The following is a 26,566-nucleotide window of genomic DNA, read 5'->3' on the forward strand; positions in this document are numbered from 1 at the left end:
GTTCCCTGGAGTCCCCAGAGGGCAGAGGAAGGGCCTGAAATGAAAGCGGGAACTGAAGGAAACTGAGAAAGGCTTGGTGTGGTGGTGGGTGCCAATTACCAGTAAGCAGGAGGGGGATGGAGATCAGCCGGGCGTCTCTACCTACTCACCTGAGTGCCCAACTCCAAGATTCTACAACATTTCTAACCAACTCCCCACCCCTGCCTTGCTCAGACCTATGATCTGAATCCAAACTCTCAGGACCAGGCCCAAGAGCAGCTTCCTTCCTGCACTGCAGGGGGTGGAGGGGGGCAAGGAAAGGTCACTCCCCCAACAGAGACTCTCTTCTTCCCACCCAAGGGAACCCACTGTGTGCTCTTTACCCTTCGCATAAACCCAGCTGGGGACCGGGCGCTCTCCAGGTTGCTGGGGGGTGAGTTGGAAACCATTGCAATACCTGAGCAGCATCTGCGGACCTCGGCACAGAGGCCATAATTACCGAGGGCTCGAAGGTGGTGCCGGAGCAGCCAGCCAAGCCCAGGGTGTACCTGCTGCCGGGACAGAAACTCAGCTTGTTTTAAACCCATCACTGGGCACCAGCTACACACACAGGGCTGCTCTTTCATGACGTGAGTCATAATCGAGGGGGAAGGTGACAACCTGAGACTGCAGCCAGCCAAGAGCTGTCCATGTGCCAGGCCCTCGAGGAGACCAGGAGATGGGGAGATCTCTGTCCTGGGGGCAGCTGGGGACCCTCCAGCCATTCTGGCTCCTGACTGGTCATTCACTAACACTCAGCACTGGGTTTACGGAACGGCCCTGCCTAGGGAGACTTGGCTATTTGCTGACAGTAGGAGTTCTCTTGGCAGGGGTGGTGGCAGGTTCAGAAGTGGGGTGACACCCTGCTGCCTTCAGGTAGGGGTGCGGGGGTAGGAGGTGCTGAGGCTGGCAGTGCGGGGAGGACAGCCCCTGCCTCTGAACTGCTGGTGCTGCTGGATCAGGGCCACTTTTTCCTCCCTAACCTCCCAGCACTCTGACCTCAGAAAACAGGAGGAGGTTTAAGTTCATGTCCTGCAAAATAGCCCACATGGCCAGCCAGCAAAGGGAGAAGATGAAAATGAGAGACTTTTCTCAACCTCTTCTGGCTTAAGGGACACCACGGTTCTCCACCTGGGGTGGACTCCCAGCACACAGCACTCTGATGCCCTGTGCCAGTCTGTTCTGGAACGTCTGTAAGGCGAGAGCGGTGTCCCTCATCATCATGACCTGTGGCCCTCCTGCTCAGGGAAGCACCCACAACAGTCTCTGGGAGAAGAGCGGTACCAGCCCTGCCCTGCACCTCCACCCAGAACTCAAGCCCTCCATGGTTTCCCAGAAGGCAGAGGAGGCTGAGTAAGCTCCAGGGTGGCTGCTGGCCTGTCTACTCCAAACTGCTTCCCCAGGGACCTGGCCAGCAGAGCAGGCAACCCTCAGCTCTCCCAGAGAACACAAACAGGCTGACCCTTGTCCACAGAGCCCTCCCACACCCCTGCCCTGAGCTCTGCCTTGAAACCCGCTCCTTGTACTGAGGTGGTGCCTCTTCCTTCTCCTCAGGGCCTGGGGAAGGGACGACAGTGACCAGCGTGGCAGGGAGAGCCTGCCTGGGTCAGGAAGGGCGCTGTTCATGATCTAAAGGAACCAAACCAAAGCTCCTCCACGTCCACAGTTTCCCCTAATGCCGTTTTACCTTCATTCACTGTCTCCTAACATGGAGTCCCTGAACTCTCTGAGATCATGGGCAGGATTCTGTGTCATGGTGCATTTTTCTAGGGAAAAGATCCATATGTTTCTGCTTCTCCAAGGTGGCTATGACCCAAAAGATCCACTGACCTCAGCTCCTGACTGAGCAAGCTCTCTGTGAGGATCTGGTGACCAAAGCAACTCTTCCTTGGCGGGGTGTTCACTGGATCAAAACCTTAAGTCTAAGTCACCTAACTCAGGTCTCTTGGTTGGCAAAGGTGGTACTAAATGAGTCACTACATGGCAACCGTGAGGAACACTTATGCAAGTTTAGCCTCTGTTCCAGGCGGGCCTACACCAGCACCAGGACTGTTTCTTCAGCAGAGAGCCCAAAATAAAAACACCATCTGGCCAGAAGTAAAGGTCAAATGCAGACACACTGAGAGTGCAACGGAGGCCTTCCCAGCTTTGAGAGGAAAGAGGCGTTATATGGTCTGGCATTTTCCTCACAGAACACGCTGTGTGGCCAAGACTGCATGACTGGGTGAGCTCTCCCGCCATACACCTCAAGTTCATTACTAACTTAAAGATAACAGAAGTCTACACAGCGAAACAGCTACAAAAGCTCACGTGGTCCCATATCGAATCCTGGACGTGATAATCCTAACGTGGATAACAATGAGGGCCATGGAAGAAAAAAAGTAAACAGCAACAGTCACTAAATCCCCAGATGCAGTTAGTCAGATGGTCAAGGTCACAGCCCAGATGTGTTATTTGCTAAGAACTCACTACTCTCCATTTGTTCTATGTTTTCGACTCCATTATTTTTCAGTTAGGACATAATGTATAAAATTTCCAGAAATTAAGATGTGATGAATTGGAAGGCTCTTGTGTGGAAAACCATACCTTTATTTTGCTGAGTTTCATTTGGATTTTCTTAGACACCAGATCAGACCAGTACTTCTCTCCTAAGAAGTCCCAAAACATTCTTCCAAGCAAGGCATTCACCCAGGCTTCCTGTTCCTCCTCCTCGGAGGGTGGCACCTCTGGCAACTGGCAAAAGGAAAGGGCCCAAAATTAGCTAGAAAGCAACTGGAGAACAAGACAGGTGCTTATTTTTAAAAAGTCACTGAAGGTTCCTCCCTCTTGAGATGGGGGAACCACATGAGTCGTATTTCTTCCCTATAAATTAAAAGTCCCACATTATGTCAGTGAACAAGAAAAAGAGAAACAAAATCCACCATCACCGATGAAAACTCCTCTTTGTCTATTTTCTTTTGCTACCAGCCTTCCTGTGAACCAGCTAACATTCATACAATTATCTCAGCCATATCACCCTACTGCACCCCCCTCCCCTGCCCCCAAATCAGCTTGGTACCAACATTCTGACTCAGTTACACATCTGATCAAATGCTTGCCTATCTTTCTTCCAGTTAAGATTCCCAGGACGTCTAATTGTCAAGCTGGTCTCCCCAGGCAGCCCCAGGACTCTCACATTTAGCCTGACTCCTATGAGGTCACAATTCTCTTGGGCGAAGGGCATGGGTTGCTTAGAAATACTGGTGTCTGGGTCCTATATCCGGAGATGCTAATATAAGTGGCTAAGAGGATTTTTTAGAAGCTCTCTCATGGATGCAATGAGCAGGTGAGGTTGAGACCCACAGCCCTGGATTAGAGAGAGGAATTCTACGAAACTTCTACAGCTGTCCTCATCCATCTCAGCCCAGGTCTACCCTCTACTGGATACAATCCATCTGAAACGCCTGTCATGGCCAACGTGCGAGGTGGTGGTGGTGGTTTAGTCACTAAGTTGTGTCCGACTCTTGCGGCCCCATAGTCTGTAACCCTCCAGGTTCCTCTGTCCATGGAATTTTTCAGGTAAGAATAACTGGAGTGTGTTGCTATTCCCTTCTCCAGGGGATCTTCCTGACCGAGGGACTGAACCCAGGTCTCCTGCATTGCAGGTGGATTCTTTACTGATTGAACCACCAGGGAAGCCCAACATGGGAGGTGGGGAAAGAGCAAACCCTGTTAGCCTCTGATTTCCAAGGCTGAGTATTGAGCTCTGGACTCTTGGTGGGAGAGGGCCAGGGTGGGGACAAGCAGAGGGAGAAGTGGCCACGACACTCACGGCCCCTGTCACAGTGCAAGTGATGCTTGGTGGCATCCACTGACCCTACACCCGGCCCTAGGGTAAGACTCCTCAGGCTCCCTCACTGGCATCTCACAATACCCCAGAAAGGCAGAACTTTTACTTCTATTCTAGGGAGAACAGACTCAGCACCGATCAGTGCCCTGCCTGAGGCCCCTAATTCATCAGCGCAGCCTGACTCACAGCCCCACCGCCCCCCACCCCCCCGCCCTGTCCTCCAGTGCTCTGTCCTGTGGGAGGAAGAGGGAGTGACTGGCCCCTCGTGTGACAGCCATGTCCTGTGCCGAGGGCTCTAATGAGATGACAGCTGCACAGAATCAATTAGCCTTGGAAAGCAAAGGCCAAAAGGACTAGAAATGCAGGCTCTGCGGGCTGTCACCCTCCTCTTCCCTCTACGACTGATACAAATGCATTTGGACTGTCCTCACGGCTGCCTGCAGCCACTACACAGAGACGCCTCTGTGCTCCACGCATGCAGGCTCCCGCCAGTCACGTCTGTCCTGGGCAGCCCCACACAGCTGTGTCCTAGGCTGGTGGCAGAGTACACGCGTGCGTGGCCTGGGGTTCATGGATTTGACACTTAAGAGATCTGGTGGCGTGCGAGTGTTCTAAAGGTCTCTGGCAGGTGTCTACGTGTGACTCTTCTGAAGTCCAGAGCCCTTAGGGTCTGACCCAGTTGAACCGGTCACTGAGTGTGTGTGGAGCCTGGCAGACCACCCAGCGCCCACCTGTCCTCTATTCCTATCAGAGCGTGTGCCGTCTCTCGCTTTGGGGACCTGGTGTTCACTTGCATTTCTCAATGTAACGTTACTGCATATAAGCAGGGATATTCTATGTTCAAGGAGTCCTTCAAATTGGGACATTTTCAAAGTTCTCCCTTATGAATGTTGGTGAGTTCCGTTAAAAAAAAAAAATTAAACTCTGGTTTAAAAAATAAATACATGTGGGTCCCTGCATTTCAGAAGACACAGCTCCAGCCGCCTCGTGTGAGCAGCTGTGCCCTTCCCACGCTGTACAGGCTTCCGAGAGCAACCAGGGCACCTCGGCCACCAGGTCCTGGATGGAAGAGTGGGAGTCTGTGCCCAGCAAGCACTGTCATGTCTCAAGTTGTACGTAGCTTTGGAATCGCTTTTTTTCTCTGCCTGAACATCTGCGCCCCACCCGAGGGGGATCCAGTCTAGCTTTTCCGAGGTTACTCACTGTCTCTGAGTCACATCAGATTATCCAAGCAGACTTCTGAGTGAGCACTCACCCAAAGACAATGCCCTCCTCCCCCAGGGAGCCAGGAAGAGCCAAGACACTGCCCACGCAGGACAGCGCATGTCACGCTCAGATCTGTAGGCTGTACAGAGAAGAGGGCACTCTTTCCCTTCTCCTGTGGGAGGGCTGGCCCTTTACTAACCTCTTACACCCGAGTTATTCACAGGAAACGGGGTTTAACAAAAATAGCAAGAAACAAAGCCTATTTCACAACTTTTGTCCAAGCCAAAGGCATATGATGTGGAAACAAATTTCCGAAATTACTGACAAGCAGGTTGTGTTTTTTCTTTTCAACTGTTCCTTTTTCTAACTCAGGGTCTCTCCACAGACTTGAGGGGAACAAAGAAAAATCCAGGAGCAGCAGAATACTGACAATGCATCAGAGCAGCTTTATGAACAAAATCTGGGTTCAACAGGCTGCTAGAAAGAATGCATTTTCAATGAAAGTCATCAACATGTAAGACCTTAACCAATAAATGTGCATATATTTCCTCAGGCTGCTATTTGGCTGCAGGGAGGAATGTGAGAAGCATATTCATGTCACTATTTCAACTAAAGACGTATATTTAGAAAGGGTATGTTTCTAAAAATGGCTCCCAAAATAAAGTTTGAAGAGCTCAATGGCCGGGAGCTGAAGCAAGGCCATTAGAACTGTCTGATTAGCTCTCGGGAGGTATTTTATTAAAAACTAACCCTTAGAAAGAAAATAGTACAGATTTACTTTGTGTGGTTTACTTGTCTCCTATTATAAATAGCCAGATGAACCTAGCTTTTTAGGGACAAAAAGAGCTCAGTGGCTTTGCTGCTAAGGTTTGGTCGCACACAATCTGGCGTCATGAGGGTTTCACGAAGGGCTGCATGGTCCAGGAGAAGGCACAGTGGAGACCCTCCCACGGGGGCTGTTTCCCCAGTTACAAAACCAAGCATAAGTACCATAGAAAACACCCATAATCCCACTATCCAGATTTAATTATTTAAAACATTTTAACTGTATCTTCTTTCGTTCTGTATTCAATGTATATATACTTTTAAGAATACGTTGCTTAAAAAAAACAGATATAACTAACATGGTTTTGTATCCTTTTATAAAAACAGATGTATGGAGATATAATCCAGGAGGCACTACTGGTAAAGAACTCACCTGCCAATGCAGGAGACTCAAGAGACTCAGGTTCAATCCCTGGGTTGGGAAGATCCCCTGGAGAAGGGTATGACAACCCCTTCCAGTATTTTTGCCTGGAGAATCCTATGGACAGAGGAGCCTGGCGGGCTATAGTCCATGGGGTTGCAAAGAGTCAGACATGACTGAATTGACTTCGGACACAGCACAATCCACATACCATACAGTTCACCCATTTAAAGAACATAATCAGTGGTATTTGATATAGTCAGAGTGGTGAAGCCATGAGCACAGTCAATTTTAGGATATCTTCATTACCCCCAAAGAAACCCTGTATCCACGAGCAGTCACTCCCCATTCCTCCCAACTCCATCCCCACCAGCCTGGGGCAACCAACCACTAATCCATGGCAGGGAATGTGCCTATTCTGGACATTTCATAAAAATGGAATCATACAACATGTGTTCTTTTGTGACTACTTCTTGGACTAAGCATAATGTTTTCAAGATCACCCATGATGTAGCACGTATCAGTACATCCATCATCTCTTCATATTGTGGAATAATATTCTATTGTGTGCATACATCACACTTATTCATTCTTCAATTGATGGATACTTCAGTGGTTTTCCACTTCTTGCTACTGTGAATAACACTGCTATGAATAGTTGTTCACAAGTTTTTGTGTGGACACAGTTTCATTTCTCTTAGATATATACATAGGAGTGGAACCGCTGGACCCCACTAACTTTTAAGTTTATTTAACATCCTGTTGTTGTTCAGTCACTCAGTCTTTGCAACCCCAGGGACTGTGGCATGTCAGACTTCCCTGTCCTTCAACCATCTCCTCCTCTCTTGTCCCTTCTCCTGCCTTCAGTCTTGCCCAGTATCAGGGTCCCTTCGAATGAGTCAGCTCTTCGCATCAGGTGGCTGAAGTGTTGGAGCTTCAGCTTCAGCATCAGTCCTTCCAATGAACAGTCAAGACTGATTTCCTTTAGGATTGACTGGTTTGATCTCCTTGCAGTCCAAGGGACTCTCAAGAGTCTTCTCCAACACCATAGTTCAAAAGCATCAATTCTCTGCCACTCAGCCTTTGTTATGGTAAAACTCTCACATACATACATGACTACTGGAAAAATCATAGCTTTGACTATACGGACCTTTACATAATGTCAGCAATGTAATGTCTCTGTTTTTAAAAATTCTGTTTAGGTTTGTCATCGCTTTTCTTCCAAGGAGCAAGTGTCTTTTAATTTTGTGGCTGCAGTCACCATCTGCAGTGATTTTGGAGCCCAAGAAAATAACGTCTGTCACTGTTTCCATTGTTTCTCCATCTATTTGCCATGAAATGATGGGACCATATGCCATGATCTTAGTTTTTTGAATGTTGAATTTTAAGCCAACTTTTCACTCTCCTCTTTCACCTTCATCAAGAGGCTCTTTAAGCTCCTCTTCACTTTCTGCCATAAGGGTGGTGTCATCTACATATCTGAGGTTATTGATATTTCCGCCGGCAATCTTGATTCCAGCTTGTGCTTCATCCAGCCCGGCATTTCACATGATGTATTCTCTATAGAAGACATTCTGAAGAACCATTAAACTGCTTTCTGCAGCAGCTGTGTCATTTTACAATCCCACTGTACGAGGGATCCAGTTTCTCCACATTCTCACTAACTGCTACTATCTTTTTCATTCTAGCCATCCTAGTGGTTTAGAAGTAGCATTGCATTATGGTTTTGATTTGCATTTCTCTGATGACTAATGACTGAATATCTTTTGTATGCTTATTGGTCATTTGTATATCTTCTTTGGAGAAATATCTGTCCAGACCCTCTGTCTATTTCTTAATTAGGTTTTTGTAATTGAGTTGTAAGAGTCCTTTATATCAGTGATCCCCAATCTTTTTGGCACCAGGGACTGGTTTCATAGAAGACCATTCTTCCACAGACCAGGCTGGTGGGGGGGATGGTTTCAGAATGGTTCAAATGCATTACATTTACTTCGCACTTTGTTTCTATTATCACTACATCAACTCAGCCTCAGATCATCAGGCATTAGATCCTGGAGGCTTCGGACCCCTGCGTTATATAGTCTAGGTACAAGGCTCTTAGACATATGATTTGCGAACTCTGGGTTGTTTTTTCCCTTTCTTGATGGTATGTTTGCAGCATAAATGTTTTAATTTTGATGAAGTCCAATTTATCTTTTTTTCCCTCTGGTTGTGCATACTTTTGGTATCTTATCTAAGAAGTTTTTATCTACCTCCAAATCAGAGATTTACTCCTATGTTTTCTTTTAAGAGTTTCACAGTTTCTGTTCTTCTAGGATCCATTTTGAGTTAACCTTTGTATACAGTGTGAGGGAGGAGCCTGATCTCATTCTTTGGCATGTGGATGTCCAGTTGCTTTAGCACTATTTGCTGAAAAGACTACACTTTCCCCCACTGGATTTTCATGACACTCTTATCTGGAGGCTTTCTAAAGTTTATTTTTAAATTGCATATATGGCTTTATATTTTTTACTTATTGTATGATAAGCACTTTGCAATTCCACTTTTAAAAGTTTAAAAAGCAGATTCTGAGGAGGGAAAGAGGAAGCCTTGGGAAGCCACTCTGCCTGTTAAGATTTCCTGGTTTCTGTTTGATTCCTATTTGCTTTGTAGAGTTATCTCCTGATAACACCAAACAGGAGGTAGTCCCTTATGATCCAGTTTCTAGGTAACAAGATAGTGGAACTAATAATAATGAAGACAGGACTCTCCAGTCCTGGGGCAGACTACAACACCTTCCAGAGAAAAGCAGCGTGGCAGCGTGTGATGAGATCTGAACACCAGAGCCTCCCGCTTAGAGGACTCCCAGAGCACGGCCTCACCGACGTCCCCTCCCCAGGCAGGCCGCTCTGGGGCCCACAGAGCCAGCGGCATCCCTGGCCTCGCACCCCTCAGCAAATCCACAGGCTGCCAGTGGGGTCTCCCTTCCTGAGGTGCCCACTCCAGGTAATACTATCCCACCTTTAGACATTTCTTAAGAGCTTCCTCATTTTCTTAATTTAGATCTTCTCAAACCAAGGCGACCACCTCAACAAGATGGTCAAGCTCTGGGTCTCCTCAGCCAGCCTCGTGGTCTCACTGTTCTAGAGGGTAAGTTGCCTGAGAAGAGAGAAAATGGCGCCAAGATCACAGGGCTTTGGAGACTTCAGAGGCTGGTACAGCCTGTGCTCACGAGATAACACAGAATCACGAGGGCAAGTGAGGGCTCAGCGACTGACAGCTAACTGCTAACCATCTGGAGAATCAGGCCCTTCCTCCAAAAACAGTGGTATTTTGTAATTCAAGTTTTGAGCTCCAAAGTGCCTTCAGAAACCCCCAAACTTGCTTTTAATTATTGAGTGAGAATAACGAACAAAAGTGCTTAGTACTGTTTAATCCAAGTCTAGGGGGAGCCTGGTGGGCTGCTGTCTATGGGGTCGCACAGAGTCGGACATGGCGGCAGCGACTTAGCAGCAGCAGCAGCAGCAGCCTATATTTACTAATTATCACTGGGTGTTGTTAATATGGGTTTGGCTCCTGAGCACCTGCAGCCTCACTCACCTCCTGACCCAGCTCAGCCCTGGGCAACATGTGAGAAAGGAGGCCAAGTGTGTGGACACTGCCGTTAGACCTGGACTCCTCCAGGTGAGGAAAGCTTTGAACACGGCCTGTCAGAGGAAGGGGCGGGGCAAAGGTTGGAGCTGTGTCCCAAGCTCCCTGAACAGAAGGGGAAGGACATGTGACCTGGGGTAAGCGTGGGGGTGGTGGCCCACACTGACAAAGTGACAGTGTAACCTGAAGAGATGTCCAAGGTCCCCTTGAGTCTCTGAGGCCCTTCAATCCTTCCTGGACTCGTGACAGCAGAGGCAACATGAACCAAAGAAATACCCTGGCCATCTCGGGCAGGAAGGATGTGCACAAACGACCACATCCGAAAGGTCCACCCTTGATCAAACTGTGAGGAAACAGGCATTCTTGTGACCAGGGGGAATGAACACTGGTGCAACCCTTATGGAGGGGAATTTGGCAATATGTAACAAAACTACATGTGAGTTTCCATTTTGACATTCTGCTAAGATCTCCCCGTGAAGCTATATCCCCAATAAGACAAAAATACACAGCCACAAAGTTGTTCACTGCAGTGTTGTTTGTAACTGCAAAATATTATAAACCATCGATAAGCCTATAAGAGACTCAATATACTACAGAACATTAACACAATGAAGTCAGTCTTCATGGCTGTTTTAAGAAAAAAACAAGAGGAAGGGAAGATACCTAAGAACTGATGTGGAGTGATTTCCAGAGTGTACTGGTAAGTGAGAAAAGCATGCGCAAGAGTATCCTTAGTGTGGATACCCTCTGTGTAAGAAAGGAGGGGAAATGAATCCAGAGAGGATGAGCCAGAGACTAAGGAGACTGGTTCACTATTGGGGTGAGGGTGGGGGTGGGGAGGATGGCATGCATGAATAGGGTGGGGGAGATGGCACTTTTCTGAGTATGGCTTTGTACAGCTTTGGTTTTGGGAACCATGTTAACACTTCACAGGCAAAGAACAGAAAGGAAAATCAAAGATGGGGTTGGGGGAAGGTCCTGATTTGCTCAAATGGCAAAATTAAAGAGAAATAAAACTAATAAAGAACTATCTCCACTGAACAGAAAAGCCTGAAAAGTAACAAAAGGAGTACAGGAATAAATACTGTAGCAGATCTTATGTCCCCAAAATGGTGCAATGCTCTCCTAAGAATTTGCTGCTCCCTCAGCAAAAGGTAGAATCGATGCCCCTCTGGGCTCTTTGACTACTTTGACTAATAGCACAGGAAGGAGGTGACATTACTTTACTTCCGAGATTAGTCATACTTTTACTGTCATAACAGGCAGTACAGTGTCCACCTGTCTTTTTCTCTAGGGACACTTGTGCTTAGAACCCAGCCATCACAATGAAGGAAGCCCAGGCCACAAGGAGAAGAACCAAGGCCCTCAGCCTGAACTCCCAGCCACCACCCAGCATCCACACGCAAGCTGTGTGGGCGCCATCTTGGAAGCAGGTCCTCCAGCCGCAGGTCCAGCCTCCCCACCTGACACTACGTGGAGCAGAAAGCAAGCTTTACTGCTAGGCCTGGTGAAATTATAAATTTGTGAGCAAAATAAATCATTGCTATTGTTTTAAGCTCCCCCATTTGGGGCTGTTTGTTACACGGCAATAGATAACTAACACACACACCTATACCTTATTCACAACCATCTCTACTCTCAGACCACCCGAGAGCCAGGACGTAGCCACATGTGCTTCAGGCCGGCCAAGTAGAGGTGGAAGCCCAGCACCAATGCTCCTGCACTTTCTTCAAAAGCCCCTCTTCCAAAGACAGCTCTCTCTGTTCACACAGTTCTGGTTCTCTGTGGTTTCCTAGCTCGGGCAGATTAGAATTAGTAAATTAAGGGGAAGGGTGGCAGACGAGGATAAGCACTCAGGGAAGGACAATTAGAAGGACACACGTCAACACCAGCCAACGGACAACTGACAGAAAACGCTGCAGAGCCTGTGGTCTGGGATGGCTCAGACGGGGTGAAAGGCCTGAACTCGGTGGCCTCGCCAGACCACAGGCCTGGATTTCCATGTGTTGTACTGAGTCTTTAAATCAGCAAGGCAAGATGAAATCATCCCTGCCTGCTCTGCCTAAGGGGGCCAGGAAGTGCCATGTGGTTTTTAGAGATTTTTATCAGGCGCAGAAGATGAAAAAAGATCCTGGTGCCTAAAGGGGTAGCGCTAAAGTGCCTGGAAGAAAGGTTAGCGACAGCCGCACTAGGCCGGGGGCGGGCTGTGCCAGCAGGGCCTCCCACAAAAGCCAGAGATGACACGAGACGAGCACATGTGGACACACACTGAGGAAACGATGCTCTAAAACTCTGTTAAATTACAGAACTCTTTTTTAAAAAGCAAGCATTTACCTAGTAGATCATTTTCTTACATCACACAGTTCTCCTCCTGATCCTCCTGAGTCTGATGAGGGTCAAGACAGCTGACTGCCCAGGGAGAAAGGGAACCGGGGTGGGGCAGTGGGAGTCAGTGGTAAACAGGACGTTTCTAGAACAGTTATATATGATCCCACCCTAGCTTAGCAGGAAGCCTACTTCCCACTCTAGCTGGTAAATTAAGTCAGAGGTGCAGGCAGTGGGTCAGAGGCCAGCAAAGGTATATGGTCTTTTTTGGCCCTGACAGAGTAGGCTGGGGGAAGGTTCTGGGGTCTCTTCCACAGTGAAGAGGGTCAACAGAAGAAATAAAGGCTGAGGGCACAAAGAGGAAGGCCCAGATGCTTCCGGTTAACAGAAACACAGTCATCTGATCAGAGGTCAAACACTTTAGCAGCTGAACATGGCTTCGTCCTGCTCCACAGGTGGAGGCTGTGCCTCAGAACCTGGTCGAGCACAGTCTGAGAGGACCCACCAAGATGGCAGTCCTGGCAGCCAAAGGGCCTCGGAATCTCAGATCAGGTTTTGAGTGCTCCATCACTTAGTAACTGTGAAATTAACCTACTTAACTTCTGTGAGGTTGGGTCTCTCCACCTACAAAATGGAGAGTACTAGCTGGTTTGCAAGACTGTTCAAGGGATCAGAGTAATTCTATTAAAGGATCTAGCAGAATTTGGCAGATGGCAGCTTATATTAATCACAAATGCTCTCGAGTCAATGTCCAGCTTGTTATACTAATACTGTGCAAATAATGCTGATGGTAAACCTTCAAAAGCCCTGGACACAGCTGAGGAGTCTGAGAAGTTGAGAATACAATGGTTATTGAAGAATTAAACCTCTGTTGCTAATGGTTTTGTTAATTTTCCTATTGATCAGCTGCTCAGATCAAACGCTAGGGGTAACCTCTGACTGCTCTGGTTCTCTCCATCCTGCATGGAATTCACCCGCAAACCTAGCCAGCTCCCTCCAAAAGTCTCCCAAAGGCAGCTGTGTCTCACCCCTGCTGTGACCCCTCAATCTCAGCCCCACTCTCGGCTGCCACCATCACCTTCCATCCACCCTCTTCCTCCTCTGCCCCTTCCCCATGAGAGTCACATATCTTTTTCAAACTCAAATCAGATCAACATTATGCCCAGCTCAAAACCCTCCCAGGGCCTCCCATGATCTGACTGATGAGGAGCTGACCTGAGGAGGCCCTGCCTTGTCCCTCGCTCACTGTCACCCACGCCAACCTCACGGCGGTTCCCTGAACATTGCAGCCACATCCCTGCTTTGGGGCCTCTGAACCTTCTGGTTCCCACACCTGCAACGCTGCCCCCACACAGATCACAGGGCTCGCTTCCTCACTCTGGCCAAGGCTCTGCCCAAGTGTCGCATCCTCAAAGGGGCCCTCCTCTTGAGAGCATTGTGATCATCAATCTAAAGTAGCCATTCTAGCTACTTCCCATTCTCCCTTGTTTGGCTTTATTGTAATCCTTATCGGCACCCGATGTTTGTTGCTGTCTCCCAGACTAGAGTTCAAGTTCCCTAAGAGCATGGCCCTCATCTGTCTGGTTCATCACTGTGTCCCCAGTGCCTGGAACAGGGCCTGGTACAGAAGAGGTGCTCAAAGGGCTAAAGTACGAAGACCTGAGTTTACACGTAGAACAGCCAGGCCAGGGCAGCCAGCTTTACCTTTTTCCCTGCGGTGGGGCTGCTCTCCGCGCTCTGCACAGGGCTCCTCTGGGGGCTCCGGTTTTCCTGGGGGACACACCTGGCCATGTACACGCTGTAGTCCAGAAGCATCTTTTGCCGCACGCCACCCACTAGCTCCTTCTGCTTCGGCTGGGCCACGAGCTCGTCCACGCTGCCTTTGCTGCTGCTGCGGCTGTGGGTCAGGTGCCCCGAGGGGCTGCTGTGTCTGCTGTGCGAGGGCAAAACCCCTGAGGCAAAGAAGAGATGGCTGTTAACACAGAGGAAGAGCGTAACAGCAAGGGAAACGGAACACAAAGCGTACTCCACTGGGTTCAGCTGAAAAGCGGCTAAAATGCTATCAATCACTGTTTAAAAAATATAAGACTATTTCTCACCCTGAAAGACACCTTCCATTGTAATGATAGATTATTTTTTTAGAAGAGTTTTTATTTTTCTTCGAGATGATTCAGAGTAATGGGAGCCATGATAAATATCTAGTAGGTACCTTTCTTTCTTCCTGGTAACCTCTTAGGGTCAAATGAAGGACTGACATACCTCCCAGGGGCACATGGAAAGGGGGCAGAAAGCTAATTGGAACTGCCATAAGCCTGTGGATGGACAAATACACCATCTTTCATTCATTCATTCATTCAACACATTTTTTTAATCAAGCACTTTCTCTGGGCCAACTCCACATTAAGAAAAAGATCAAGACATACACAATAACTGCCCTTGAACTCAGGCAAGGGCACAGTTTTCTGTAATAAGCACTGTAACTGAAGCACAACTGGGAAGCATAGGGAGAGTGCCTCTGCCCGAGAGAGCTGAGAGGCGCTTCCCCCAGCACTGACCTCCACAGGCAGTGACCTCTGGACTGCCCCTTGAAGAAATAGTGGGCAATCTTCCCGGCCCAGGTGGGGAAGAGCATGCCAGGTAGAGGGAACTGCATAGGCAAAAAGCAAAGATGGTGCAGAAAGCAAAGCCAGTGTCCTCCAGGCACTGTCTGGAGGACAGTGAGAGAGTCAGTGATGTTCCAAGCAAAGTACATGGGACAGAGGGACAGGAAATGAGCACAGGGGCCTGGTGATTGAGGCAAATGCAGCGAGTCAGGAGCCCAAGGATTCTGGCACTTGGATGGTGGTCTTGGGCATGGAGGCTATGCTGAAGGCCGGGAGCTTGAGAGCATGAGCTGCCTTTTCACCAGCCTTCTTATTATAACTAGGGTTCTCCTGCTGCTGCTTCTCTTGGAGGAACCTCAATATGTAAAAATAAATATACTCCTTAAGGAACCAGCAAAGACAAAAAAAAAAAACAAACTATAAATGTTTCCATCGATGGTTAAATGATTCGGTTCAGTGTACTGCAGTGAGCAGCCTAGAAGGCAAATGACCCCTGAACACACCTTCGGTGGCAGACAGTCATCAGTTCAGGGTGGGCTTCCTTCCTACCTGGGGCTCTCTCAATCTGCTCACAGGCCCTTTAAAAATACATAAGCACTTAGCATACATGTCATTACCTGCTTTACTTCCAGAGACACCAGATGGCTTCTTGGTTTCTGACTTCGGCTTAGATGCCAGAATAAATCTCCTAAACCACTCCTCTTTTTCTCGGCCAGTTCTCCCAAAGAGATAGAGTATCTGATCTCGATGGCCAGATCGAGTTCCCTCCTGAGGGTGGGGTGGCTTCTTAGGGTCCTCGCCTCCCAGCTCCCGCTCAGCTGGTGGCTTCTCTTCACAAGTTTCTTTGTCGGTCTGGGCCTTAGACATAAAGTCATCTTGTTGACCAAGCTCAATACAAATGGGGTACTTTTTATTCCAGATTCTTTTTCGAGCCAGACTTTTAGGCACCAGATAAACCTACGGAGAAAGGGAAATGATTTACATGCTAAATTAAGAACTGGCTATGATGAGCACTACTACCGTGGAGAGCACAGGCGCAGACGTCAGCGTCACTTTTGACTACAATGATGAACGTAGAAGAGTTACCATCTGTCCATAACACGACTAGAGAAACTGTAATTTTTTAGAATATTTATTTATCAGTTATTTGACTGCCAGGTCTTAGTTACAGCACATGGGATCTTTAGTTGTGGCATGTGAACCTTTGAAACTAAAATTTATAGAAATGACGTTTTCTTCAAAATAAGTCCAGGAAGGAGATGCTCAAGAACTTCTGCCAGTTACAAATATCTATGATTTCCAGGTAACAGTAGCACAATAACCATTTAGAGGATTATCATCAATTAAGTCTGGATATGAACTGAATTCGGAGAAGGCAATGGCACCCCACTCCAGTACTCTTGCTTGGAAAATCCCATGGACGGAGGAGCCTGGTAGGCTGCAGTCCATGGGGTCGCTAAGAGTCGGATACGACTGAGCGACTTCACTTTCACTTTTCACTTTCATGCATTGGAGAAGGCAATGGCACCCCACTCCAGTACTCTTGCCTGGAAAATCCCATGGACAGAGGAGCCTAGTAGACTGCAGTCCATGGGGTCGAGAAGAGTCGGACATGACTGAGCAACTTCACTTTCACTTTTCACTTTCATGCATTGGAGAAGGAAATGGCAACCCACTCCAGTGTTCTTGCCTGGAGAACCCCAGGGACGGGGGAGCCTGGTGGGCTGCCATCTACGGGGTCGCACAGAGTCGGACACGACTGAAGTGACTTAGCAGTAGCAGTAGCATGAACTGAATTTAATGACCCTAGGCCAAACTTAAGCTGAGGAGGGGAAAAAGAATTTATCAAACTAGATCTTGACAGGAAGCTCCAGTTAATCAACCTCAAGAATGAATTTATTAAAAAAAAAAAAAAAAACTTTTAAAAACTTCTGCAATTTTTGGGAAACTCAAAGATCATGCATGAGAGTTTTAAGAAGAACAGAAAACCTACAGCTTTTTGGAATAACAAATAATTTACATTTCTCAAGAACAGAAGTATGTCATACTTTTAACAAAATGTGGTTATTTTGCATATATATCCATAATTTCCAATTTATAGGGCCTCCATTAGTCTATTAGCCAGCACTGTAACGTGTGACTTTTTGTTTGACCAAAAAAATTAACTCTCAAAGTCAGAAGGGTGTATGATGCCTTGCTTCTCAAAGTGTGGTCGGTGGATTAGCAGCATAGATATGACCTGGGAGTCACAAAAACGCAGACTCTCAGGGCCCCCTCATAATTGCTGAATCAGATTCTGCAATTTAAAAGACACTCGGGTAATTCATACGCACATTAACGTCTGACAGGTACTGCTCTAAGTTAGACTAATACTTTAAAAACACACACAACCTTTTTAAGGGAAAAACATACAGTAAAGCATCCAAGATTCCAAATGCTTTTCATTCACCTAAGCTTCCAAAATTAGACAGGCTCACCTTGCTGTCCAAGAGGTCGTAGATTTTCTGGCTGATGTAGGTGACCTCTGGTTTTGTTTCATTGTAGCTTGCCCTTCTGGATATATTTTTATTGGGCTTTGAAAGTCTCAAGGTCCCACCCTCAAGTCGAACAAAGACTGAATGTGTCAAAGTCGCATGGTAAGTTTCTGGATCATAGTTGTAAATCTCATTCATCCATCCCTGATGGAGAAAATTTTCCATTAATAAAATGAGAATAAACAGACATCTGACTCAGTATGAAAACGATGGCCACTTCGGTATTCAGGACACCGAAGCCAAACTTGACAATGATGGAAGTACTAACTTATTTAACAAGAGACTGTTGAGACAAGCTGCTTAGCTTGAAGGATAATCAGTGCTGAGGAGTATTCTGATATGTTTCTGATAACTAAAAACCTGGATTCAGGCTGGAAAAGATAATGTCCATTTTCTTAAATAATTAAAGGCTTTTTTTGAAGCTGATAAGCAAATCAGGAAACTTAAATGTTGTTTTGATGTAAATGTAAGTCTCTCGCCCTGACCTCCTCTGGGGACGAGTGATCCCACACAATCTGTTCTTCTTAATTAACCCGACACATCCATTTCTCAGCCCGCCTGAAAACAATCTTTGAGATTTCACAGACGATATTAACTCATGTTACAGCACCATTCTCCAATTGTATCTCAGTGAAATCACATAGTAAAGCAGATGATCAAGAGTTAGGTATTAAATAGAACTTTCCTGGTGGCGCAGTGGATAAGAATCCGCCTGCCAATGTAGGGGATGCAGGTTCGATTCCTGGTCTGGGAAGATTCCACATGCCTAGCAGAACTAAGCCCATGCACCACCACAACTGAAGCTCTCACTCTAGAGCCTGTGCTCCGCAACAAGAGAAGCCCCTACTCGCCACAGTTAAAGAAAGCCTGCATGCAGCAACGGAGACACAGTGCAACCAAAAATAAATAAATAAAATATAAAAATAAATAAATAAATTGCACTTATACATATGCTATTTCAAAAAAAGAAAGAGGCATTAAATAAATCAGATATGATCAACAATACACCAAAATTCAAAGATATATAGTAACTTTTGAAGTTGTGTTCCAGATTCCCCCTACCCATTAGTATGTTTAAAAATCCACATATGAATACAAAGAGCAAACATATATATACACGTGTGTGTGTGTGTGTGTGTGTGTGTGTGTGTGTGTGTGTGTGTGTGTAGGGGCTGTGCTGGGTCTTCACTGCGGTGCTTGGGCTTCTTGTGTTGCGCAGCATGGGCTCTAGAGTAAGGGCTCAGTAGTCAACAGTGCAAGGGTTTAGCTGTCTCGGGGCATGTGGGATCTTAGTTCCCTGACCAGGGATCAAACCCACATCCCCTGCAATGGAAGGCAGATTCTTAACCACTGGACGACCAAAGAAGTCCCAAGAGCAAACATATTGAACTGTACAGGCAATACACAACACCATTACACCATTATAAAATTGTCTAAAGCTGGTTTTAGCTGTAGTCAGTATTCATCATTTAACACTGCCAGCCCCACAGTACTTTTTCAGATGATATGGGTGCCCCAGATCTCTTTAAATGAAGTCCTTTAGGGAATTTTAATTACTATGTTCCCACTCTCCTCATTTCATAAATGTCTTTGAAATAAGCAGAAAAATGCTGAAGATCACTACACTGGAGCTGGGGTTGCCATTCAAGGAATAGCCATTACCATGGTGAGTATTTGAGTCTCACACTAAAATCTTGAATTGAGATCCTTGGCAAGTGAGGGATTCTCAAAATTCTGTTTTATTCTTTCATCCATTCATCAAAACATTCACTGAATCTACATGCCAAGCACTGTGTCAAGAGTTGATACACAGATTTTTAAAAGAACAAGATTCTTGACCCAAAGGTACTCCCAAAACAGTAGAGAGGAATCGGTCCTCATTTCACCATTCCACGATCCCACTAGAGTAACCATTAAAAAAAGTCCTCACAAAGAGTATCCTGAGCACGTGATTGGAAATAAAAACAGACAAATACACTTCTTTGTCATTGGGTGTGTGTGTATGAAATTTAAGAGCCAATTATATAGATTTATATACTTCAGATCTTTCGAATGAGCTAGAAATATTTCTCCATCCTCCCAAAGAGTCATTGCATCTATCTAAAAAATGTTGGATGAGCAAGCAGTGGCCATGGGAAGAGGGTGTAATCTAGGTGTTTGAAAAGAAAGGGCAATGATCAAAGCAATGATGCAAAAAAAGGGGGCAGGCGAAACAGCAGCACTGGAAGGTCTGAAGTGCAGTGGACGGTCAGAGCATCAGCTTGGGTGGGCTTATTTTGCTTAGGACAGAACTAAATGCAACTTTTGGTTCACAGTTTGTCTTTTTCTTCAGTCCATTCACTGATTTTTGAATGTTGAACAGCTTGCATTCTTGGGAAAATTATGTATGGATCATGATGTGCTGAAGTTGGATTATACCAGCTCACGAGAGCTGATTCCACACATCTTTGTCCAACTCCACGTTCAGGGACCTTATGTTGGTAACTTGCCAATTGGTTATGGTGGGAGATTTACACCATGGAAATCCATACAGAGGGCTTCCCCCACCAGCTGGGGAGCCAGTTTACCCGCACAACACAACTATTACGCTATTTATACATTGTTGAATTCAGTTTGCTGGTGCTTTGTTCATTTGTCCCAGTGCATGAGGGAAGGTTTTTCTTTTTTTTTTTTTTTGCAGTATCTTTTGGTATTATCTAGTCCATGGGGTCGCTAGGAGTCGGACACGACTGAGCGACTTCGCTTTCACTTTTCACTTTCATGCACTGGAGAAGGAAATGGCAACCCACTCCAGTGTTCTTGCCTGGGGAATCCCAGGGACGGGGGAGCCTGGTGGGCTGCTGTCTATGGGGTCACACAGAGTCGGACACAACTGAAGCGACTTAGCAGCAGCAGCCTCATAAAATGAGTTGAGAAGTGTTCCTTCTATTTTCTGGAAGAGTTTGTATAGAAATAACATTTCTTCCTTAAAGGTTTGGTAAATTTGCTATGGAAGCCATGTAGGTCTTAAGTTTTCTTTATAGAAAGGTTTTAAATATGAATTCAATTTCTTTAGTTACTGTTGGACTATGCAGGTTATCTATTTCTTCTTGAGTGAGCTTTGATACTTTATAAGGAAATCTGTCTATTTCATTAAGTTATCCAGCTTCTGGGCATAATGTTGTTTGTAGTATTTCTCTGTTATTCTTTTAATTACTATAGAGCCTGAAGTGATGCTCTCTCTTTCCGTCCTGATACAGATAATATTTCTTCCTTTCTAATATAATCATTTAATACTATTAACTTCTCTCTAAGCACTGTCAGCTCTAATTCTCGATTTGCTATATTTTCAATTTCATTCAGTTAAAAATATTTTCTACTTTCCCTTGTGACTATCTTTGGACCCATAGCTAATCACAAGTGTGTTGTTAATTTCCAAATATCTGGGAATTCCTCAGATATTTTTCTGTTATTGATTTCTAGTTTATTTCCATTAGAATCAGAGAATGTGCTTTGTGTAATTTCAGTTCTTTTAAGCTTGTTAACGTTTGTTTTATGGCCCAGAATATTTTCTATCTGGGGACTGGTTCATGGACACTATAAAAAATATGCTTTTTGCTATTGTTGGGCAGAGTTTTCTATAAATGTATTTATTTGTCTTTTTAAACACAAACCTTCTTCACTAAAGATATCCTAACATATGACCCATAGTTTTCTTTTTTATCCAATTTGGTTGTAGAAAATACTTTCTTACATATAACAGGTTTACTACACTTAAATTCCTAAAGGCAACTAGATTAATAGAAAAGTTGAAGCAGATCTGATTTTTCTGGGCTGCTTCAGAGCCATGCTCAAGACCAGGTTATGTTTATTTGCAATGTTACTAAAACCAAGAAGAATCCATGGAAGGAGGGAAGGATGGACTGGTGCTGAAGAAGGTCTAATGGTCAAGGAAGGACTATGAAACTGAAATGGCAACTTGCTATCGGTGTCATTTAGGAGCCATTTGGGCACGTGGTCCCCACCTGGGATTGCTTTTTCTTAAGTACTGAATTCATTACAATATTGCTTCTGTTTTAAGTTTTGTTTTTTTTGGCCATGAGGCATGAGGAATCTAAGCTCCCGGACCAGGGATCAAACCCGCACCCCCCCTGCACTGGAAGGCGAGTCTTAACCACTGGACTGCAGGGAAGTCCCTGATCATCATAATTTGATATGACAAACATTTTTGCAATAATATCTCCATATGAACAGAGAAGGAAATGGCAATCCACTCCAGTATTCTTGCCTTGAGAATCCTATGGACAGAGGAGTCCACAGGGTCACAGAGACTCAGACACAACTGAGTGACTAACACACACATGGCCATATAAAAGGCTTTTTATTAGTTTCCAGTCATGTAAGATTATACTAGACATATAAAAAAGCCAACAGCATGAACATGGTTCTGAAATTTTTAATAAAATTCCCAGCCTTATAGTTACCATCCAGTTACCAGACCAAAAGTATGAAAGGAAAAAAGACAAGCATTATATTGTGAAGTTATCTCAAATATAGGACAGTCTCTGAGAAAGAGTGTAAAGAATTTTCCCTTTTTGAAACTCCTAAGACTAGACAGGTTATTTATGAGTGAGAGAAATTTAAGAATAAAAGATTTGATTGTTTCTCTCCAATTGGGCTTCCCCGGTGGCTCAGCTGGTAAAGAATCTACCTGCAATGCGGGAGACCTGGGTTCGATCGCTGGGTTGGGAAGATCCCCTGGAGAAGATAAAGGCTACCCACTCCAGTATTCTGGCCTAGAGAATTCCATGGTGTTGCAAAGGGTTGGACACAACTGAGCGACGTTCACTTTCTCTCCAATTGCTTTCATTTCTTCTTTCCTAAGTCAGAAAATGTGGAATTATCCAGGGAAGCACTATCTAATGGAAATACAACATGAGCCATAAATGTGCATCATGCTATGCTATGCTATGCTAAGTCACTTCAGTCGTGTCCGACTCTGTGTGACCCCATAGACGGCAGCCCCCTAGGCTCCACCGTCCCTGGGATTCTCCAGGCAAGAACACTGGAGTGGGTTGCCACTTCCCTCTCCAATGCAAGAAAATGAAAAGTGAAAGTGAAGTCGCTCAGTCGTGTCCGACTCTTAGCAATGGAAACATGTAATTTTAAAGTGGCTAGTAGACATACCAAAGAGAAAAAAGCAGGGGAAATTAATTTTAACAATGTATTTTATTAACCTAACATAACCAATTATCATTTCTTTTTAAAATATTTATTTATTTGGTCTCAGTTTCATCACATGGTATCTTCCTTGCATCATGTGAAATCCCTAACCAGGGATCGAACTGGGGCTCCTGGCATTGGGAGTGTGGAGTCTTAGCCACTGGATCATCATGGAAGCCCCCAAATGATCATTCCAACATGTAATAAATATTAAAAATTATTAAAAAAGGCTTTTGTTTGTACTAACAGAACTCTGTAGTAAACACGGTACTAAACAGTCTTTGTTTTGTACTAAGTCTTCAAAATCCAGTGTGTGTTTTACACTTCGAGAACATCTCGGTTCAGAAGAGCTACAGTTCAGTGTCAGTGGCCACACATGGCTGGGGGCCACTCTATTAGACAGCCAGGCCCAATTCTGGCGTTCCAGCTTTTTAAACCTAGGTGCTGGGCTCAACCAGAATGGTCAAAACCCTCCTCTTACAGATACTTCCATCCATGCAGGTTTATGCTGTGTGTTATTATTAAATGAGAAGATACTCTAAGTCATCTCCAGATGAACCATGCTATTTTAGAAACTCAAAACCCCTTTAAAAAGCTAACATCAAATACTTAAAGCTCAGGAATAAGAACAAAAGTAATCTAGCTAACAGGCTAAAACTGTTTAAAAGCTCATGAAGTTCTATAAGCGCATTAAAAGATACTCAACTTGTGAACAAACTTACACAACATTTTTAGCTTATTCCTTTGATTTTTAGTAGAAAAGACAAGACATAGGCATGCTCATAGGCTTGCTCAGGCGAAGAACCATCACTCTGCACTACCCTAACAAACAGCTGCTCAGTTTTTGTTCCTTGCCGAGTTCTTATATTTGGTTAACGAGAACAACCGTTTGTTTCCAGGTGCTTCAGGGACTGGTTTTAGCCACAAAGCCAGGCTCGAGATGCAGCCGCTTGAGCCACCACTTGAGCCCTCTACAGAGTTCCCCTGGGCCACTGCCTGTGTCCGCCCATGTGGCCACAGCTCTGAGGGGAGACGTGGCTGTCCTTTGCTGATGGCTCTGACAGGGACAGACCACCCTCCGCCACCCGCCAAGCTGCAGGAACACTGGAACAGGCTGATTCTGAGGAATGTGGGGCAGTTTCAAGTCCCCAAAACCACAGGACCCTGCCCGCCCCACTAGAAGGGATGGCAGGGAGATGCAGGCGGAGGCCCATGGAGAGAGTCCAGGAGACGCTTACCCAAAGCGGAGGGGCTGCCAATTCCCCTTCCAGTTAGGACTGGGGCGGGCTTGACCCTCCTTCTCCCAACCCCCATCCTTTCACAATCACCCGAGGCTGTGCTCCAAGTACAAAGGCATCTGTGGTTTCTCCTCCTCTTTTATCTTCATATTTCCTCCTTCTGGCACTACCCATTCTCTTCTTTGTATTAAAAATATATCGGAGGTTAAGGTCCACAGCTGCCAAAACCGAATAAATACAACCCACAAATCAGGATTTGAACTGCTTGTCTGCTGCAACAATCGTTTGTTAGCTTCAGTGAGTCTGGGTCCTTGATTTTACTTGATGACATGAAAGCTGCTGGTCCAAACACAGGCATGGAAAGCAACTCACTCCATCAGCAGAACCACTAAGAGCGTGACACAGTTAGGTTCTGATCCTGGCTCGACCACTGACTGCCTGGCTGGAGGACACTTAACCTCAGACCCTCGGCTTCTCACCTATAAAAGGGTCTGGCATGTCTCCCCAGCTTCATGCCTCCCTTGTCCCCACCTCCCACTAGGCTCATGCCAGAATGACTTTCTCCACACTAACAGTACTTAATTTTTTTTAAAAATATATATTTTTAAAATATTTATTTATTTAGCTGTGCCAGGTCATAGTTGTGGCATTGGAAATCTAGAGTTGGGTATGTGGGATCTAGTTCTCCGACCAGGAATTGAACTCAGGCCCCCTGCATTAGGAGCTTGGAGTCTGAGCCAATGGATCACCAGCCAAGTCCCAACAGTACTTTACTGACGTTCAGTCTGCATGTAGAAAAGGAACAGATCATATGCATGTGATGTTTAAAAGGCTAATATTAGTATTCGTTATAAAAGCTTGCATTTCAGTTCACATTATGATCCTGGCCTTCCCATGAATTATCTCCTTCTGCCAATTCCCTCAGAATTTGTAGGTAAGGAAAGTGGTGAGGCAGGTTAAGTGATTTGCTTAGACAGTGGGGTTTTTTGTTGTTTTTTTTTAAAGTGGTCTGTGGAGCCGCAGATCTGGGACTTAAACCAAGTCTGTCTGCCTTTGAGGTCTGGGCTCCTACCCCATCTCCATGGCACAATACCACCTTCAGCCGGGCTAACATCTGCCCAACCCCTGGGTCACGGAAAAGATATCACATTTCCCAGGGAGCTTCCTGGATTTCCTAAACCCTGTTCTTTGTTACCTTTATCCTTCATTCACTAACTGCCTGGTTTACTTAACTGAAGATGCCACAAGACAACCACAGTTGTTAACAAACGTTTGTTGACTGACTACATAAATGCAGCCTAATTCAGAGGGTGGCTATGAGTACTGAATAAAATCTGTAAAGCACAAGTAAGCAGGACAGGTTGGTGTGCCCATCACAGCCTGTAGGCACAGTTGTGGCTGCTCAGGTGGAGAGAAGCAAAGGAATGAGCTGAGATCCTACTAAGCGCAGGGGCTGCAGGGTTTACTTTGAAGTAGAAGACTTGGTCACTGTTCCCAAAGAGGAGAATCAAACCATAATTGCATCAAAGAGCACAGAATAAGAGAAGAAGCAACTCAGAAAGATACCAAAGAGTGAACACTGTTAATGCTTTCCAGCCTGGAAACTGAATTAGCCACTTCCCTGGTGGCTCTTATGGTAAAGATTCTGCCTGCACCACAGAAGACCTGGGTTTGATCCCTGGGTTGGGAAGATCCCTTGGAGAAGGGAATGACAACCCACTCCAGTACTCTTGTGTGGAGAATTCCATGGACAGAGGAGCCTGGAGGGCTACAGTCCATGGGGTTGCAAAGAGTCGGACACGACTGAGCAACTAACACTTTCTAATACTTTTCAGAGAAAGCAGTGTTGTGACTGGAGCCTAGATGTCCCCACTCCCATGGAGGGCTCTCTGGAACATCACAAGCTTTGATAGGAAACCCTGAGAGAATCACAAGAGCTGCTGCTTGATCCACATTGTCAGGCACCCAGGATGCAGACTGGCCATTGGGAGGCTCAGGTCAACAGGTGGCCAGGCACTACCGCTCTCCAAGCTCCCTGTTTTGCCCCTGAATGCACTCCTACTAACTTGAATCCAGGCTGCCCATGCAGAGAGCAATTACCCAGGACAAACTCTGACTGCTTCTTTTGTGTGTGTGGCTGCATCGAGTGGCATGTAGGATCTTAGTTACCTGACCAGGGATTAAACCTACACCCCCTTATAGTGGAAGCTCAGAGTCTTAACCACTGGACCATCAGAGAAGTCCCAAAATACAAGATTTTTTTCTTTTTTTAATTTTAATTTTTTTGGCCTCACCATGTGGCATGTGGGATCTTAGTTCCCCAACCAGGGATCGAACCTGCACCCCCCTGTAATGGAAGTATGGAGTCTTAACCACTGCACCACCAGAAGTCCCGTGACTGCCTTCTGATACCAGCAATCAGCTAACTTTTTCCTGGGGCCTGACCTACTCCCTGGATGAAGCTATACATAGAATTTCCAGACCAAAGCTGCCAAAAATCCAATCTTGTGAGCAGCACAGCAGTTCCAGGGCCTTCATCTTGTTCCCCATATAGTGACCAACTGTCTGCTACTCAGCTGTTCTAAAGTTCTGAACCCTGAATTGCTTACCAAGTAAGATTTTTCTCCAACTTTGTTTTGTTATGGGACACAGGGGTGGGAATAAAGGGAAACAGATACAGTTACTAACTCATTCCATTTCAACAGCTCAACTAAAGAACTTCTCACTGGAGAAGGAAATGGCAACCCACTCCAGTGTTCTTGCCTAGAGAATCCTGTGGACAGCGGAGCCTGGTG

General features: G+C 45.8%; 1 protein-coding gene across 2 annotated transcripts in view; it reads right to left on the minus strand.

Annotated features, from left to right (window-relative positions):
- Positions 1-26,566, minus strand: part of TEX2 (testis expressed 2) — a 114,352-nt gene that overhangs the window by 26,689 nt on the left and 61,097 nt on the right. For both annotated transcript variants that reach the window (XM_027517676.1, XM_027517675.1), the window contains exons 3-6: positions 17,275-17,475; positions 15,415-15,754; positions 13,899-14,146; positions 2,605-2,751 (exon numbers count right to left, since the gene is read on the minus strand). In XM_027517676.1, coding sequence (XP_027373477.1) covers positions 2,605-2,751; positions 13,899-14,146; positions 15,415-15,754; positions 17,275-17,475 — 936 coding nt within the window. The remainder of the gene's footprint in view (positions 1-2,604; positions 2,752-13,898; positions 14,147-15,414; positions 15,755-17,274; positions 17,476-26,566) is intronic.

Source organism: Bos indicus x Bos taurus, chromosome 19 (genome assembly GCF_003369695.1).
Source record: "Bos indicus x Bos taurus breed Angus x Brahman F1 hybrid chromosome 19, Bos_hybrid_MaternalHap_v2.0, whole genome shotgun sequence".
Lineage (NCBI taxonomy): Eukaryota > Metazoa > Chordata > Mammalia > Artiodactyla > Bovidae > Bos > Bos indicus x Bos taurus.